At 59.6% G+C, this 17,439-nt stretch overlaps 2 protein-coding genes across 6 annotated transcripts; one reads left to right on the top strand and one right to left on the bottom strand.

Moving 5' to 3' along the window:
* The first annotated feature begins 121 nt into the window (after positions 1 to 121).
* Positions 122 to 4,066, top strand: FGF22 (fibroblast growth factor 22). Of its 4 annotated transcripts, none has more exons than XM_041710948.2 (3): positions 122 to 545; positions 3,163 to 3,262; positions 3,510 to 4,066. In XM_041710948.2, the coding sequence occupies exons 1-3, from the start codon at positions 125 to 127 to the stop codon at positions 3,730 to 3,732; spliced, it is 744 nt and encodes a 247-aa protein (XP_041566882.2). In that variant the 5' UTR covers positions 122 to 124; the 3' UTR covers positions 3,733 to 4,066. The 4 variants fall into 4 exon arrangements, with proteins under 4 accessions (XP_041566882.2, XP_041566881.2, XP_030112444.4 ...); XM_041710947.2 differs by having other exon boundaries at positions 3,507 to 4,066; XM_030256584.4 differs by having other exon boundaries at positions 3,163 to 3,266.
* RNF126 (ring finger protein 126) lies at positions 3,573 to 13,556 on the bottom strand. Of its 2 annotated transcripts, none has more exon segments than NM_001245566.2 (9): positions 3,573 to 3,726; positions 7,076 to 7,191; positions 7,628 to 7,721; positions 7,936 to 8,005; positions 8,089 to 8,157; positions 8,681 to 8,922; positions 9,423 to 9,486; positions 10,760 to 10,818; positions 13,401 to 13,482. In NM_001245566.2, coding segments are annotated over 9 exon segments (822 nt in total). In that variant the 5' UTR covers positions 13,476 to 13,482; the 3' UTR covers positions 3,573 to 3,693.
* Between the last annotated feature and the right edge of the window lie 3,883 nt (positions 13,557 to 17,439).

The raw sequence follows: 17,439 nt of genomic DNA, 5'->3' as shown, positions 1-17,439 counted from the left end.
TCCCTTGCCCGCCCATGGCAGCTGACGGCGGATACCGGAGTGTGCGCTCCCCAACCGGGCGCCCCGCGGTCTTCAGCGAGTGACCGCGGCCGGTGACCCGGGACAGCCGTCGGGGCGCCGATTTATGAATGGGAGGCACCGCCCCAGCCCCCGGCCCGCCCATTCGCCGCCGCCGCCCCGCCCCGGGCCGCCCATCCCTGGCCGCTCGCGCCGTCGGGGCCGGTCGCCGGTCGCCGCCGTGGCCATGGCGCATCTCCTGTTGCCCGCCTGTCGCCCGCCGCCCGCCGCCATGAGGCGCGGGGGCCCCGCCGCCATCGCCGCCTGCCTCGCCGGGGCACTCGCCGTGCTGGCGGGGCCGGGACCGGGACCGGGACCGGGGCCGGGGCCGGGCAGTGCCACCGGGACCGGCCGGCGGCCCCCCCGCAGCTACGGGCATCTGGAGGGCGACGTGCGCTGGCGGCGGCTCTTCTCCGCCACCCGCTTCTTCCTGCGCATCGACGGCAGCGGCGGCGTGGAGGGGACGCGCTGGAGGGAGCGGCCGGGCAGTGAGTGGGGACGGACGGGACCGGGACCGGGACGGGAACGGGGGAGAGCGGGATCTGGGGCCGCCCCCCGCCCACGACGGGCGAGGCGCGATCCCGCCGGCTGCCGGGGCTGCCGGGGCTGCGGCGGGCGCTGCTGGGGCTGGACCGGGGCGGAGGCTGCACGGAGGCGCCTCGGGTCGGCGACGGGAGAATTCCGTGCCCGGCCCGGAGGGAGCCCGCAGCTCTTCCCTCCGGGGAAATCGCAGCCAAAGCGCCCGGTCCTCCGGGGCCGCGGGAGCGGCGGGTCCCCGCTGTCCCCCGGCACCGGCTGCCCTCACCCCCGTCACTGCACTGTGGGAGCCACGAGAGGGGCGCGGACACCGGCCACCACTGCCCGGGGACCCGACGTTGCTTTCCCAGCGGCTGGGCTGTCCTAGGGGGTCTCTCGGGGGTCCCTTGTCCCATCTGGTCCTGCCAGTTCACGATGCCCCCCGCCTTGCCTTCCCCATGGACTGGAGGAAAGGATCGTTCCCCCACTAACACATTCGGGGGGAAAAAGGCTGAGGAAGGGGGGGGATGTAGGAAGTTTTGCGGGGATGCTGGCACCAGAGTGGGGCATCTGTCCAATCCCCGTCGGAGGGGACCATGGAGCAGCCGCTGCCTGCAGAGCAGGCTGGGACTCAAGACAGCTGGGTGGGCAGAGGGACAACATCCCCAAGGACGTGGTAGTCCCTGTATGACTTCAGCAAGAGTCAGGGCTGCAAGTACCAGGTATCAGCCACCCATCGGGGTGCAGGGTCCCAGCCCCTGGGACAGGGATGGGGGCACCAGCCTGGCAGGACAGTAGCTGGACAAGGAGGGGAATCTTGGGTTTCTTGGAAAAGGGGATGCCTGATCATCCCCCAGATGCCCTGACGGGGTGTTGGGTTTGGGGCAGGAGGGCTGCAGCAGCCCCAGCTCATGTCCTGGTGCAGCAGGGGCTGCCCCATCTCCCAGGAGCCGCAGGACACGGGAGCCAAGCCCAGCCCAGGGAACCCTCCTGTGGTGTCGGAGGCTGTCGGGAGTCCCGAGCGGGCACGCTGCCAGCTCAAAGCACCCCAACACGTTCCCTCCATGGTGTGGCCACGGGAGCTGGCAGGCAGAGCAGCTCCGGGCTGTACATGAGGCTCGCTCTGCTTATCTGTGTGCGCCTGGGCTGGGCGCGGGCTCTGCTCCACAGCCCTCGCAGAAGCTGCCGGACCAGCCCCACTGGCAGCTCTAGGGTGGCGGGGGATCTTCAGGGACTCCCCCACCTCAAGCCCTGCCTCTGCCCCAGCCTCCTCGAGACCCCTCTGGGCTGAGTGTGAGACTGGGAGCACTGGGAGCTGCCTCTGATCAGGTACTGGCCAGGCACCTTCAAACAAAGGGCGGCAGAGCCGGCCCGAGCACTGGGAACAGAAGGGGGTTATTTTTAGGAAAGTGCAAGTCCTTATAAATAGCAGCAGCTTCAGACGGTGATCAAGTGGGACGGATTCACAGGCATTTGCTCAGCCCTTCCCCTCCACAGCCCTCGGCAGTGGCAGCACCGAAGCAGCTGGGCTGAAAATCCCGGGGGAGCCCTCACACTGCCCCAGGGCTGCATCCACCGTGTATCCACCGCAGGCAGGTGATGCCCGGGGAATGCCAACAACGCCGGGACACTGATGAAAGCCCTGCCCAGGGGCTGCAGCCCCCATGCTGTCTGTGTGTCCAGCGGTGGTGCCCAGTGGCAGATCCCGCTGTGCTCCAGCCCTTCCTGCTGCCCTGCCCACGTTGCTCTCCCTGGACATTCCTTCTCCCCTTCCCACTGCCCGGGCGGGCAGCGGCACTCGGGGCTGGCCGGCGTGAGGCAGTGCAGGAATCCAGGAGGCCCCGATGATGCTCTGGGTGTTTCCCGTGCCAGAGCCGCTGGTCTGACCACATGCCTTTCCCATTAGCGGCCGAGCCGGAGCTCGGCGGTCGGGGCACACACACGCCAGCCCAGCTGTGGCTTCACAGCCCGGCTGCAGCCGCCCCCCCGGGCTCATCCTCGTGTTGCTCCTCTACCTGCCAGCCCACAGTGCTGTCCTCGCTTGTGCCACCAGGAAATCGGGCATCCACGGATGGCACCGACCTGGGCTACTGCTCCCTCAGAGCTCTGCCTGCGCGCCTTTGTCCACCAGAACACGATGTGTGCTGTTGCTGCCACCCCCACGCACACTTGGCCAGCCCCAGAGCCCTGCGTGTGCCAGGCTGGGCGCTGAGGGAGGCGGGTCAGGTCCCCGGGGCACTCCGGGCACGCTGGGGATGGATGAACTGAACGGGCAGAGCTGCCAGCGAGGGGAGGACACACACGAGGTTGTGCTTGGCATCGCTCCCGCACAGCCCCGCTTCTGGAAGTGGCTGGACCCTGGGGAGGAGAGGAGTAAAGATCAAACCTTCCTTGGATCAGAGGTTCCTTCCTCCCACTGCCAGCTTGGGCTGCAGCCCTCATTCCTCTGGCTGCTCTGGCTCTGGATGAGGATCAGCAACTCCCTCCCTCTGGAGGGACACTGTGGCTACAGAGTCAGCACTGGGACAGGGCCCCTCAGGGAGGTTTCCTGTCCCTCCCTGGCTCATGCCGTGCTTCCCTGTCCCGCAGGCATCGTGGAGATCCGGTCGGTGCGTGTCGGCGTCGTGGCCATCCGGGCGGTGCACACCGGCTTCTACCTGGCCATGAACGAGCGGGGGAGGCTCTACGGGTCGGTAGGTCGGATGCTGCCTCCTGGGAGGGGCTGCACCAGAGTCAGAGGCTCAGGGCAGAGCTGGAACAGGCTCCTGGTTTCCCGTGCCCTGACCTGCTCCCCAGCAGGGGACTGCACCCACCCAGCCCCTCTGCCCCATGGGCACCAGAGAGGAGCCGGGGTCCTGCCCTGCCCCACTTTTGGGGTCCGAGGGGCTCCAGCTGAGCATAGCCACCCCTCACTCCCTTCCCTCTCCTGCCAGAAGGAGTTCAGCCCCAACTGCAAGTTCACGGAGCGCATCGAAGAGAACGGCTACAACACCTACGCGTCGCTGCACTGGCGGCACCGCGGCCGCCCCATGTTCCTCTCGCTCAATAGCAAGGGCAGGCCACAGCGAGGGGGCAAGACACGCCGGCAGCACCTCTCCACACACTTCCTCCCCATGCTCGTCAGCTGAACACCGTGGGCAGCTCCAGACGGTCCTGTAGGAAAAAAAAACCAAAGAAAAAAATGTTATTTTATTTATGTACATATCTATTTTTTGCTATTTATTGCTTTATTTTTAATGCACGGCAGAGGAGGGATATGGAAGGCAGATGCTCCAGACTCAGCCGTGTGGGGCTGTGGCTCTCCTACTGTTCCCAAATTTGCCCTAAACCAGGACACCCCAGCACAGAGCCAGTGTGGTGGAGCCAGGGAGCATGACTGGAGCAGGGGCCAGGATCTGCTAATGGCATCTCTGCAGGGCTGGGATGTACCAGCAGGTTGTCTGTGTCTGAGCTTCCGTGGCAATTAAAGCTGTGTTCATGGTATGGAACAGGAGCAGGTCTTGGAGCTTTGATGATGAACTTGGCTTGGGATGGGAGGGATTGGCTGCCGTGTGGTTGTGGCTGCAGCCACCAGTGTCATCTCTGCTGCCACTGGCAGGGAGCTCAGCTGGTCCTTTGCCACATCCAGGTTTTCATTGACCCCCATCCACCCTGCAGGAAAACAGCCATGGTGGTTCACTGGCACAAAGGAGGGAGCAGGAGCAGCAGGAGCCAGCCCAGATCCTCAGGCAGACACAGCTCCAGGGCCAGTCAGTCCTGCAGCCCAGCTCCGCATCCTCATCCCCAACAAAAACACAGCTGGGACAGTGGTGAGGGCAGCAGGGCCAGGAATAGCACCTGCACCTCAGCCTCCCGGCCAGGGTACATCCCTGCGCCACCTCACGCCTGCTGCGGCCTGGCCCAGCATCCCGGTCACTGTCACGTCAGACACAGCAATGGCCCCAGCAAAAACCACCAAACTCGTTCCATTTCTGACCCAACCAGCTCCAAATGAGTCTGAGAGGGAACAGCCGCTGTATTAACCATGTGGTGACTGTGGTGAGCCCCTGCCAGGTGGGCAGCAGCTGCCACGCACCCACCCGGGACTTTGCTCGGCCCACTGAGCCATCTGAGCACGGCTCACACATGAGAAATCATTCCCAAGCGCCTGGGGGAGTCAGAACCCAATCACAGCTGAAAGAGTGGGAGAGGGAAGGTGTTTCCAGGTCTCTTGTTTGGTGACTAAACAGCAAAGCCTCTCCTCGGTGTCGGGTCAGCCAATGGACACGTGCAGGTTCAGCCAGGACCTTCTTGCTGCCACCCACCTCACCAGCCCAGGCTGCTGGCTCAACCCCTGGCAGAGGATGAGCCATTAACCCCGACACACCAGTCCCGAGATAAACCCTCCTGGGAGATGAAAGGCGCCGCCACACTGCCCGGCCAAGCTGAGGAAGAAAAACAGTCCAGGCAAGTCGCTCCCTGCCAGCCCCTGGCCCTGGCACAGCTGGTGACACTTCAACAAACCAACTTCACGCGCTCTGAAATGGCCCAAGAAGGACCAAAGCATCCTTCCCCCTTCTAAAAGAGGTTTGTATCTTCTCAGGAAGCTCATGGAAGAGCCAGGTCCTGGGGTGATGCTGTTTTAGAAAAGACATCCAAGCTCTGCTGGAGCCAGCACCATCCCCAGCAGCACCAGCCCACTCCCAGGGCCCCAAAAGCCAAGGGAGAGGCAGGAACCCCCCAAACTGTCAAACCCTCCACCCACCTCCCTGGCAGCTCCCACGGGGGCAGGTTCTCCCTTGGCTGCTCTGGCCTCTGCCACAGAGCAGTCCCAACATGTGGTACCATCAAGGACCCCCAGCCCTCTAGGAAACCTCCTGACCACCTCAAGTCCCTGTGAGGGGAAGGGGGTCCCAGTGAGGATGGTGAGAGTTTCTCCTCTCATGCCTCAGGGCCCAGGAAGCAGGGACATGGCAGGGAGTCACTGCCTGCTCTGATGACATTCTTGTCATTCTCCGAGCTCCAGCTCTGTCACAGAAACTGAGTCACAAACATACCTGGATATTTTTCTCTCTCCTTGTTTTAATCAGCTCTATTTTAAGTAGCTTTGCAATACATTTTTTTTTAATCTCCAAAATGTTGTTTTCCTGGTAATTACTCGGTCACAATGAGATTTGCTGGTCCTCGTTGTGCTGCACACCCAGTCCTGTGTTGGCCCAGCAGAACAGCCTGCCCCGGCTGCGAGGGGGGCAGGACTGCAGGGGGAAGAAGGTGTAAAAAATAGAAAACACCAGGCGAGGATGCTTCCAGCTGCGACCCTTGGCTACCTGTGCAGTGATCCACAGGCTGGCAGTGGCTCCCACCGAACTCCCAGCACGCAGGAGGGCTCAGAGAGGCCCAGCCTGTCCGGGGAAGGCAGGACAGCTTGGTGGCCTCAGAGCTTACCCTGTAGCTTTCTTCAAATCATGCATAATGGCTCGCAGAGCTGAAATGTCCATTTATTGACAACAGTAATAATTTAAGATTATAAAAACCCCTTTCAGTGTTGAGTATCAGCGGGCGAGGTTATAAAGAGAAATAAAAGGGACTCGAGATGGGACAGGGAAGGATCCCGGGGTCTACTTGAGAGTTCCTGTTTCAGTGACAGCTATTGGTCCTCCCCAGATGGTGATCCTGGGGGGAGGCAGCATCCTTATACTTCCATTTTAGACGTCAATCTCCAAAGCAGAAAAGATAGTATCCAAGGGGAGGAGGAGCAAAAGAAATAAAAGAAAGGGATCTCAAATTCAAACCCATACAAACAACATTTCCATTCGGGATCGAACCACTCGCTCAGCACCTCGGGGTTCCCAGCCGGGGAGCGCAGCAGCCTCGCACTGCAATGGGTAAAGTCCACGCAAAGAGGATGTTTTTATTGACAGACAGAGCTCTTTCCCCCCTTTTTCATCACAGAACTTGAGGCTTCTCATCTCTGAAGGACCCAGAGTCTCCGTGTCTTCAGAAATCAAAAGGACATTCTGGGGGCACTGCTCCTGCCTCGTCCCCTCCCCTCGCTCTGCTCTGGAAGCCCCTTTGGCTGCTCGTGGTGGCCAGGGAGAGAGGGGGAACAGTGGAAGGGCCCCGGGGACAAGAGGGTGCGTTAAGATTCATGAGTTGTTCGATGAGTTTTCATTACTTGGTGAGCTTGAGGAAGAGGAGGAGGAGGAGGATGACGAGAAGTTCATCCCTGTGAGTCCTGGGGGGTTTGTGGCAGTGTTTTGTCCACTTAAACTTTTCCGGCAGACGGGACACGTGTCATGCTTTGGGGAGCAGACAAAAAACAAAACAAGAAATACGGGAAACGGGATTAGAAACACAACAGGGGAGCAGCACTGGAGGAATGGGCTGGGATGACACTCCATCCTCTGACCACAGGCTGCTTGTGCTCAGGCCTCATCATGGAGGTAGGAAAATATTTACAGAGGGGAGCAGGACCAGACAAAGCCCCCAGTGCTGCACGCCCCAGGCGGTGCCCCGCACTCACCTGCTCCAGCCACGGGACGATGCAGCCGTCGTGGAACAGGTGATTGCACGGTAACTGCCGCACGTTCTCCCCGACTGTGTAGTCTTCCTTACACACAGGGCACTCCAACCCGGAATCTGCATGGCATAGGGAAAGCCAAGCAAAGCCAGCTGAGCAAAGGGGGAGAGAATGACCCACAAAGCCCCCGACTCAGGGCTCATCATCCTTCTCCCCTTCCCCACCACTGCTTCCATCCCTGTCAGGAGGAAAGCTTGGTGCTCTGCAGCCCCCACACCATCACTCTACCTCCCCCTACCCAGGGTATGCCTCATCCTTCCCTTCTGCTTTTCCATCTCTATCCAACCGAACTTCTCACAACCTCACCAGGGCAAATCCATACAGCCTACACTGCTCTTTTTTTGTGTGAGTATAACAGAGCCCCTTCAGCTCTCTGCCCACTTTGAAATGTTTTATGCCTCAAAGGTACAAACAGACAAAATTCAAGTCCCAAGAAAACATTACAGACAGTTCCAGTGAGCACCCTGTGCACAGTCCCATGGAGCAGACACCTACCCACGTGCTCCTGTGTGATCTGTATGGTGGGGAGGGCCTGGATCTTCTCTTTGTCTGCTGGCGGCGGTCCAGTGTTTTCAAACTGATTCAGTAACTGGAAAAACAACCAGCCAGGCAGGCAGAAGAGAGAGGTGAGCTCAGCAGCACACAGAATCCACTCGTTTCCTGAGCCAGGGGACCAGGATCCCGCACTGTGGACCTCTTCCCATTTCAGTTCCCCAGCCCCTCATTCCCTGCAGCAGCACAGGTGCTGCCCCTCCTGCAGCACTGCACAGGAGGATGGAGACTGTGGTGAATCCCAGTTTTACCTGTGTGATAATCGCATCCAGTCCGTTGGCACCCCAGGCGTAGTCCATCGGATTTGAGTGCAGGACTCCCCTGAAGAGCAAGGACAGCAAGTGAGTTCATCCTGGAGCACCAACGAGACACTGTCAGAGAGAGCAGCACATCCTCCAACTCACCAAGGGCCCAAGCCTAGGTTTGGAATTGTGGTCGGTGCAATAATTCCATTGACCAGCTGCTGGATAATTCTGAAAGACAAGAAAACCAGGATTGTGTAAGAATTAAAGTTTGCTGGCTCCCAGCCCAGCACTCCAGCACGGAGAGAGAGATTGAATAAGCTGAATACTACACATTGTTGGGGGCAATTAAAAATACCCTACAGCAATTGCAATGGCAGCTATGGGAGTGATCAGCCCCTGATAAAGTTTCAGTATTTGATTCATAAGGGGACAATTCCTGACACGATGGTGAATGGCTCCCAGGATGCACTTACACAAACACTGTTGTTCTCTTCTGCTTCCCCTCACAGCAAGTACAACGTTTTTGCAACACCTGGCAATGACCAGGGAATATTTTCCCACTACAGAACAAACTCCCAAGCACAGTCCACGTCACCACTCGGCTGAAACAATCCCAACAGACCCCAAGAAGGAGCTGCCAACAGGCTCAGGTGGGACACCGATGACAGAGCTTTGGGATGCTGCTCCCACAATCCAGGAGAAAAGGTGAGAAACAACAGCGTTCCCTCCTCAGGGGCCAGAGTGTTCTCACCCTTCCAGCGTGGGGACGCCCTCGTGCCTGCCCGAGGCTCGGCGCGCGGCCAGGCGGGCGCGGGGCTGCCGGGCGCCGTAGCGGTGCCGGGACTGGTGCTCGCGCTCCCGCCGGTTCTCTGAGTCCCGGTTGTCTTCCGGCTGCGCGTTGGACCCAAAGGGAAACTCAAAGCTGTCGTCAAAGAACCCGAAAGCAAACTGGCCGTAGCCCGGGGGCAAGGTGAACAAGTGCTGATCCACGTTCTGGAGGGAGGGAGGGAATGCAGAGAACAGACTGTGACAAGAGGAGGAACAGCTCGCGGCTCCCACGGTGTCCCAGCAGCTGCTGCCCACAGCCAGGCCCGGGGTGACGCTGGGACCAGCACCCTCGGCAGCAGCTCGGTGAGGAACAGGCACTGGAACTGCACACAGAGGCAGAAATAATCACAGTTCCCTGGTTTCTCTTTGGTGTGTCACTGCTGCTTCCGAGCTGAGGCTACTGCATAGCAACACACCCAAATCCTGCTCTCCAAATCCTGCTGAGCCCCCTCACGACGGGAATCAGCTGTGAGTGATGGTCCTATGTAACACACGCAGTAAAAATATGGAATGTGGAGATTTCAGGAGCAGCATGTGGAGGATATTAATTCCTCCTTTCCAAATTCTGTCATGATCTGGGAAACGTTTAAACGATGCATTATTGGAAAAATACTCAATCCAACAGCAAAGCAAAAGGTGTTGGAAGAGAGAAAGGACTTGCTCACCTCAAAAGGATGCCTGCTCTGATCAGTGGCTGATGTAGAGGAGCTGGTCTCATTGTCAGCATTCCTATGGAGAATGAAGAGCACTGGTAATCTTCTCACAGCAGCTTCCAATGCTTTTCTGCCCCGCTCCCATCCCAGGACAGAGAACAGCTCAACAGAACCTGGTCCTCCCTCAGCTGCTGATTTTCTGATTGCTCAGATCAATCTTCCCTCCCCGAACCTTTCATTTTCCTGCATCCTCACTCATTTCTCCCTACCCTATTAGATCTCACAGGCTGCAGAGAAGTGCCTGAACCACGATGTCAAGCCAGGATTTCCCCCACAATCCATCTCAAACACACAGTTAATCCTCCAGAGAACCAGGAAGACTTAAGGCACAAACGCTGATCGCTGTGACCCCAAGACACGAAAGTCTAATCTTGAAGCAAAGGAACTTCTCTACTGCAGAGGCACGTAACCCAACGGCTCAGGATATTGGGAAAACTCTAACTGTTGTCAGACTTCTGCTTTCAGAGCCTCAGGAACATTTTCTGCTCAGAACCAAGCTTTGTATTTATGGTACCGAAACCTGCTGAGATTCAGCAGCTTTGTGACTCTCCCAAGGTCACAGGGAATCACCAAAACAGTCAGGATCAGCCAGGATGGATTTTCAGGCTCCAGGGTTGGTGGTCAAACCAAACATCACCTGCCCAGTGCAGAAGCCCCAGGCTAGGCACCACAATCAGCAGGCAGCAACACCCACTGCCCCTGGTCCCTGCACTGCCCACAGCCTGTCCTGGAGCTGGTCACAGCTGGGGCCCCACAAACACGACTGAAACATTTTAAGAAATTCCTGCTGCTTCTGCCACCAGTGGCAGCAGAGCAGCACGGAAACACAATCCTCACTGCTCCAGGGCAGAGTCCAAAGTCTCAGCCACAATATTTTGCTGTTCATCCCCAACACAGCCACTGTTTACACTGAGGTGTCCGTGCACTCGCCATTCCCAGATCCCTCTCTCTGGGGTTATCTCTGCCCTGATTACTCAGATCAGGTCAGAGCCACCACACAGCGCTGGGAAAGCTTTCCTACCACTTCTTTATGTTTGTTTGAAATCAAACCATTCCTGCCCCACCCCTCAGCAGAGACACTGGGCGCTCAGCATTGCATTGGCAGATTGGCCTGTGGGTGCTAACTCTGCCAACAAAGCACTGTACTCCAAAAGTGAGGAAAGGTGAGCTAAAGCTGGGGCAGAAGCAGTAGAAACGGTGCATTTTGTATCAAACATTGCCTTTGAACTAGCAAGAGAGCAAAGCAACCTGGGCTCACTGGAGCAGCAGCCCCTAGGGCAGCACATTACCTCGGCTCCTCAGGAAGCTCTTCAATAAAACCAGACTCACACCGTGGGCAGATGTAGTCCTGCAGGAGAAGACACAGCGGGTGAGAGAAGGAGGTGGTACCTCAGAGCTGCAGGGTGTGACAGGGTGGGAGGGTCCTGCAGTCTGCCATCCCCAGCACATGCCATGGTCCCAAACCCCAACATTTGCCTTCCTGAGCCACTGAGGCCAGAGCTCAGCCTGAGCCTGTGTGAGCTCAGCTTAAGAGTGAGAGGGTGATGCTGATTAATTCCCAGCACAGACACAGCATTAGTACCAGCTGATGCAGTTCCAGTGAAGTGAAAGTGAAACCCCCAACGCTCCCTGTGCAGCAGCCCTCAAACTTTGGCCCAGCTGCGTGTTTGGGGAGCAGGAAACAATGTGGGAATGGCAGCAGGGACTGGGCAAGGTCGTGGTGGTCACCTGGATGGTCCCTGTCACTAACACAGCCTGGGGTGCACAGCACACAGGCACACTCTGAGTTGTTGTGCAGCCAGGACCTCACACTCCCACACCCAGAGCTCACTCCAGAGACCTGCCACCACCCCATGCCCTGGGCACTGAGCATGCCAGGACAGACAGGCTGAGCGTGCAGCCCAGTTCCTGGGGTTAGTGAGGAATTTATCCTCTGCAGCCTGTCCTGGGCAGAGCAGCCCAGAACACTGGAGAGCCTGAAAGGAACTGTTTCGCTTCCCATTGCTCCAGCAGCAGCACTGAGCCCATCCCACCCCCTGCCCCACGGCGGGCACACACCACCCCAAATCCCTGTGCTGGCAGAGCCAGGCTCAGCACAGAAGGCATTTAAGAGCTTCTAAAAATAATGCCACTTCCTTCTGCTGCTGCGTTGGAATTGGCACATCCCTGAGCCAGACTGAGGGATTCCCCCAGGGAGTTGTGGCTGTTGATAAGGCCTGTGGGGTCACTCCTCTGGCCCTACAGCTGACCCCAATGAGGCCCCAGGGAAGGAGCAGAGCTTGGAGCCCCTCCATGTGCCCCACCTGCCCAGGGAGATGTGGGAGCTCTGAGCTCAGGAACAGACTGGGAGAGGTGGCTGCTCCCTCTCCCACACAGGACTCCCTGTCTGCTGCTGTGGAACAACCATCTCTGCACCACTGACACCAGCTCTGAGCTCAGGGGACCGCAGCCCATGGAATCCCCTCTGCGCTGCTTCCCACCAGCACAGACTGGTGGGGACACACGTGGCAGGAGGTGAGTGGCCATGGCCTGAGCACGCTGCTCCAGGGAGCTGCAGTGTGTTGTGTGTGTCTGTGAGCTCCCAGCACAGGGATCAGCACAGGGATCAGCACATTCCTCTGCAGTGGAACAGCACAAATGTCAAAGTTTGTTGTTTCTCGGGCTGTTTGAGTCCCTCCTTTGGCAGCGCTGGTTACTGCGCCTGCAGAGGGTGAGCGAAGCCTGAGGGAGCCTGATCTCCAAAACAAGCTCATGAATTCACAGAGCTGAGCCCCCAAACACTGGGCCTGCTCCCTGCCTGGTCCAGTGTGGCCAAGAGTGCCCAGCTGGCACAGCCAGGTGTGCCCAGCCAAGTGCACACAACCAGATGTGAGCACGGCCCAGCACGGGGTGTTTGAACAGAAATAAAGAACAGATTTGCTGGGTTAACTCCTGCCTCCTGCCCACAGCCCACGTGTGCTCAGCTCGGTGAGTTTGCCCTCACTCTTACACATGAGCTGGGAGCCACAGCTGGCCCAACCTGGCCCAAAGGAGAGGGCAAAAGGACAAATCACACGTCACAAAACAGCCACCCCCGGCAGGCACAGCTCTGCTTGTCCTCAGAGGCTTTTCAAGTTGAGTGCCAGCAACCAGCAATGACTTTTGGGACAAGGTGCTGTGAAAAGTGTCAGGATAAAGAGACCAGCAACACTCTCTAAATCACATTCAACATCTCAGGAAGCCAAGCAGGGGAACAACTGATCCACCAGATCCTCCCCAGCAGCCCACACTCCTTTTCCACCCACACCAGGGCAAGTTCCCCACACACAGACACACACACACAGGATTTTGGTGCGTGATTTAAAGCACCTGCCCAGGTGCCTACACAGCACTTCTACCTACGTATTACCGTGCACCTCCCAGCGCCCCAGCCGCCCCCACCGCGGGGTTTTTGTCGTGTTCATTAAAAGACGACCGAGAAGCCGCCAGCAACCCGCGCTGCTTCACCGGCACCGGCTGGGACCGCGCTGCTCGGGCTGGGGCTGTCAGAGCTGGGCCTGGGGGCTGCTGCCGGACGGACTCTCGGCCCAGCCCGGCTCCGCGGCACAGCCCGGCCGCTCCCCGCGGGCCCCTCAGTGCGGGCGGAACGGGGCCGAGCGCCCCTCCCGCCGCGCCGCCCCCGCCGCGGCTCGCCCAGGCTGGCCCGTTCCCTCCGCACAGCCTCTCCCCTCATCGCCGCGGCCCCGTTCCCTCGCTGCGGACACCTCCCGCAGCCCCGCTCGACGCCCCCGAGCCCCGGTGCCACGGGCGGGGCAGCGCCCGCCTCGCGCCGCTCAGGCCCCCCGGGCCCCTCAGGCCTCGCCCCCACGTGCCCGCCCCCTGGCCACCCCCCGCCCGGCGCTGCCCGCGGTTCCGGCGCTCCCCGGCGGCCCTCCCCGGAGCCCCGCTCACGGGCAGGCGCGGGGCGATCTCGGCCGAGCAGCAGTGGCAGAAGAACCGGCCCGGCTGCGGCGACGCCTCCGCCATCTTCCCTGTCCGCCGGGCCCGCCCCCCGCGCGCGCCGCGGCGCCGACGGCGGCCGAGGGGGGACAGGTGACAACGCGTGGCGGAAACGCGGGGAGGGGGGAGAGAAGCCTGAGGGGGCGTGGCCCATCGGGGCGAAGCTTTTACATATTAATTAAGGGGCGTGGTCTGACCATAGTGGGCGTGGCCGGGGAAGCGGCGGGACTGGATCCCCGAATTCCGGGAACCCCCCCTCAAATCCGGGAACCCCCCCAATCCCTCCTTCACTCCCTCCATCCTTCCTTCGCCCCCTCCGCCCCCCCCTTCTGATCCCTCTCTCAGCCCCACCGGACCCCCCAACTTTAAAGCATCAGCTCAAAAGCTGACTTATTTATTTAGTTTTAAAAGAAGAGGAAAAAATGAGCTGGGGAGAGGTTGAGTCCCCCGAAAGGAGGAGAAAGGGGTATTCTCAGTGAAAATACGGGGAGCTGCTAAAGGATGCAATAGCCCCAGAGGAACCGGAATGTTCCATTTTGGCAGAACGCTCTCAGGTTGGATGTTTGTCGCAGACCTTGCCCCTTGGGTGCTGGAGGGTGCTGAGGAGGTTTTAGGGGTTGAGAGGTGGAATCTCGATTTTTGAGACCTGAGAATCCCACCTGCAGCTCGGTTCGGGGCCAGCGTTTTGCTCAGGCTGCAGCTTTGGAGAGCGGAGGCTCTGCCTGGGGTCCCAAGCCACTGCCGAGCCAGGGTTTTGGGGTGGTGTAAGTGGGGAGAATTTGGGGTATCCACGCAGTGCCGATGTGAGGTTTTGGGGGAGGGGGCTGGTGAGGCTGCGGGGCGGGACTGGAGCGGCAGAACTGCGGGATTTTAAGGGTTCTGCATAGTGGGGCTGTGGCATCTTGGGGTTCGAGCCGGCGACAGCAGCCCCGCTCCCAGCAGGTGGCATCTTCATCCCAGGATTTGCTGCTCCAGCTTTGCCGGGTGATGCAGCCGGGGAGGGATTTGCGCTCGGGAGCCGCGGGAAGCTCCGGCCGAGCGGGGACGGGGACAGGGACCGGCCGCTGGTGGCCCCCAGCTCCGGAGGGCGGGCTCGGTACCGGTACCGGTGCGGGACCCATCGGCAGAGCTCAGCGGCTGATCCACCATCCCCATAAGGCACGCTGGCATTTCTTTCCAGCTGATGAGGAAACTGCTGCTCCTGTAAAGCTTTTATTCAGCAGGTGGGTCCAGACAGCGCGTCGTGGTGCCAGACAGAGCCCGGAGCCTCAGCGCGGAGCCCGCGGCTCCGGATGGGGCATTTCCCAGCCCGGGGCAGCTCCTTCCCCGCGCTTCTCCAGAGCCCTGTTTCATCGGAGGACAAGTTGCCACTTGATCAAATGGGTGCCGGGTGCCTGTGGGATGAGGGGGGGAAGGATCCGGCTCCACTGACTTTGTCCCTCTGGAATTCCCTGACGCAGGAGATGTGGAAGCAGAACGTGGCAGCACTCGTTGGGATGCAAATGGCAGCGGGTGTGGATGCACATGGAGATAAGGGCAGCAGCCCCGGTGGGAAGGGTCCACCAAAAGCCCCTCACTCATCTCTTGGGGTTTGCATCCATGTCAGGACAGCAGCCTCTGCCTCAAACTTATGTCCAGAGGTCCCTGCCCATCCCTCAGTGCTGCTGCTGACCACGAGAGGGGATCGCCCTTCTCTGGGGGCTGAGGCTCTCACACAGCCCCATGCCCTGACTTTGTCCCCAGCCATGATTCCTCCCCACAAAGGGCACGAGAATCCCATGGAGACCCCATCTCTGATGTTTCTCAGGCATCCCAAGATCGGGGGTTCTCTGTTTGCCTGTCCCCCTTCCTTCTGCCGCCTCTGAAGAAGCCGTGTCTGGTCAGGAGCAAATTTGAGTCACCCAGGGAAGGATTTTCCCACGGTGCTGCCGAAAGGCAAACTGCACCCTCACCTGAGAGGGCTGACGAGGAGGTGACACCTCCCCAGGTAGGATGGAGTCATCGGCACAGCCCACTCCCAAATCGGCCACCCCGCTTGGGAAGGGCAGCGGAAAATCTCCCAGGGCTCCCATTGTCTGAGGGGATGGCACAGGGTGGGAGGCTCCTCCAGCAGCTCAGAGTCACCATCCCAGCTGAGCTGAGCAGTGGAGGGGATTCCTGCTGGCCTCTGGAGCCTGTTCCTAAACACCACACAAAGTGGGGGCTGGAGCTGAAACCCCCACAGTGCCCAGGTGTTGGAGGCACAGGGGCAGCTCCGGGCTCATCCCGGGCTCTGCACCTCCTGCAGCCAGAGCAGCTCCCAGAGCAATTCCTGCCAAGTGAGAATAACTGGTGCAGCTGGTCTCCCTGCTCCCCTCCACCCCACATCATATATAATTGCCTATTTTAATTAATAAATTGGAGGCCACTCAAAGGAAAGCGGCGAGATTCCTTACAGACACTGCCGGGATTGTCTACCCGCCCCGAGCCAGTTGTGTCACGGCGGATTTGAATCGGTTTCCTTTGAATTTGCTCAGACAGATCGAGAGATTTACATCCCCCACCTCATCTCTCATCTCCTGCAGCCTCACACCTCCGGGCTGCGGGTCCGGATCCCACCTGGCAGGGATCCAGCAGCTCACGGTGACCCGGGAGCAGCGGCACAGGCTGGGGGATGCTGCTGAGGGTGGTCCTCAGCCCTCACGGCTCTGCTCCCTGGATCAGAAGGGCTGGTGGCATCTTGGTGGTCCTGCCCTGGCCCAGCTGTGCTGTCCCAGTGGTTCACTTTCCCCTGGGAGCAGCCAGGGCAGAGAGGCTCAGGGGAAGTTCATGGTCTCAGGGGACTGCTTTTAGGCTCCACCGAAAATTTTCCTTTCTCTTTTTTTTTTCTTTTTGGATTCTTTCCTTTTTTTATGCTTGGTTTAAACCATTGTTCTTCAGGGGAAATTTTAATGTGAAAAACATGCTTTTCTAACAACTGCCAGCCTGGGCCAAGCAATGAGGCTCTCTGGCTGACAAGGGCTGTGTGGCAGATGTGAGCTCCAGGGAGGATGTGACCTGTGGTGGCTCCTCTCTTTAGAGGCCCATGGGCTGGGGGTTCACCAGGCTGGGATGCTGGGATTGTAGTGCCAACAGGGACCTCCCCGTGGCTGGTTTGGGAGCAGGGCAGCCACCAGCCCATCTGTCCCACCCCAAGAACAGCACCTTGCTCCAGGAGCGAAGATCAGTGGAGCAGCCGCTGCCCTTCCTGGTGCAGCTCTGCTTCCTCCGCCTCTCCCCGGCCTCACCGAGGAGCCAGGAGATTTGAATGACCAGGGAGGTTTTTCCAACTCCAGTTTAGCCCCACATGGTTGCCTGATGTTCCACAGCGCTGCCAGCTCCCTCCAGGCTCCTGTTGCTCCTGCCCTTCGCCGCGGTGGAGGCAGCGCTCCCAGCACGGCCGCCGGCACTGACTCACGGCTTGTTTACACTCCCAAACACACACAAACACACACAAACACGCACAAACACCCTCACACAGAGCCTGTGTCACCACCGGGCCAACCCCACCAGGCTCAGCCATGTGGGCAATGGGATCACCCCGTAAGGAGCTCGCTAAGGTGGCGGGAAATCGGCGTGTGTGGATGGGAGGGTGGGACTGGAGCCACGAGAGAGCCACTCCTGGCTGAGAGGGACATGTGTGGGCATGGGTGGCTTCTCCAGGGTGGGATGGGATGGGGTGGGGTGGGATGGGATGGGATGGGATGGGATGGGATGGGATGGGATGGGATGGGATGGGATGGGATGGGATGGGATGGGATGGGATGGGATGACCTCGCTGCTTTCCCACATCCCAGCCTTCCCACTCCCCATTCCATGTTGCTTGCACCTCCTGGCTCCGAGCCCTGCCATTTCCCCAGCATGGACAGAGCTCAGTGCATCTCCCACCAGTTCAGGGCAGAGCTGGCAGCACTGAGAGCAAAGATTCAAAAAGAAGAGGTGTTGGGCTCTTGCTGGGGGCACCCAAAGCACT

This window comes from Taeniopygia guttata, chromosome 28, assembly GCF_048771995.1.
Source record: "Taeniopygia guttata chromosome 28, bTaeGut7.mat, whole genome shotgun sequence".
In the NCBI taxonomy this organism is placed as follows: Eukaryota; Metazoa; Chordata; class Aves; order Passeriformes; family Estrildidae; genus Taeniopygia; species Taeniopygia guttata.
This window is presented reverse-complemented; position numbering and strand designations above follow the sequence as displayed.

Excerpts from the sequence above, each read along its gene's own strand:
- FGF22 (XM_041710947.2), top strand. The coding sequence starts at position 125 with ATGAATGGGAGGCACCGCCCCAGCCCCCGGCCCGCCCATTCGCCGCCG. Across the intron at positions 546-3,162 it reads CTGGAGGGAGCGGCCGGGCA|GCATCGTGGAGATCCGGTCG; the intron begins GTGAGTGGGGAC and ends CCTGTCCCGCAG. Across the intron at positions 3,263-3,506 it reads GAGCGGGGGAGGCTCTACGG|AAGGAGTTCAGCCCCAACTG; the intron begins GTCGGTAGGTCG and ends CTCTCCTGCCAG.
- RNF126 (XM_012571191.5), bottom strand. The coding sequence starts at position 13,475 with ATGGCGGAGGCGTCGCCGCAGCCGGGCCGGTTCTTCTGCCACTGCTGC. Across the intron at positions 9,487-10,759 it reads GAGCTTCCTGAGGAGCCGAG|GAATGCTGACAATGAGACCA; the intron begins GTAATGTGCTGC and ends CATTCTCCATAG. Across the intron at positions 8,006-8,088 it reads AACCTAGGCTTGGGCCCTTG|GGGAGTCCTGCACTCAAATC; the intron begins GTGAGTTGGAGG and ends CTTGCTCTTCAG.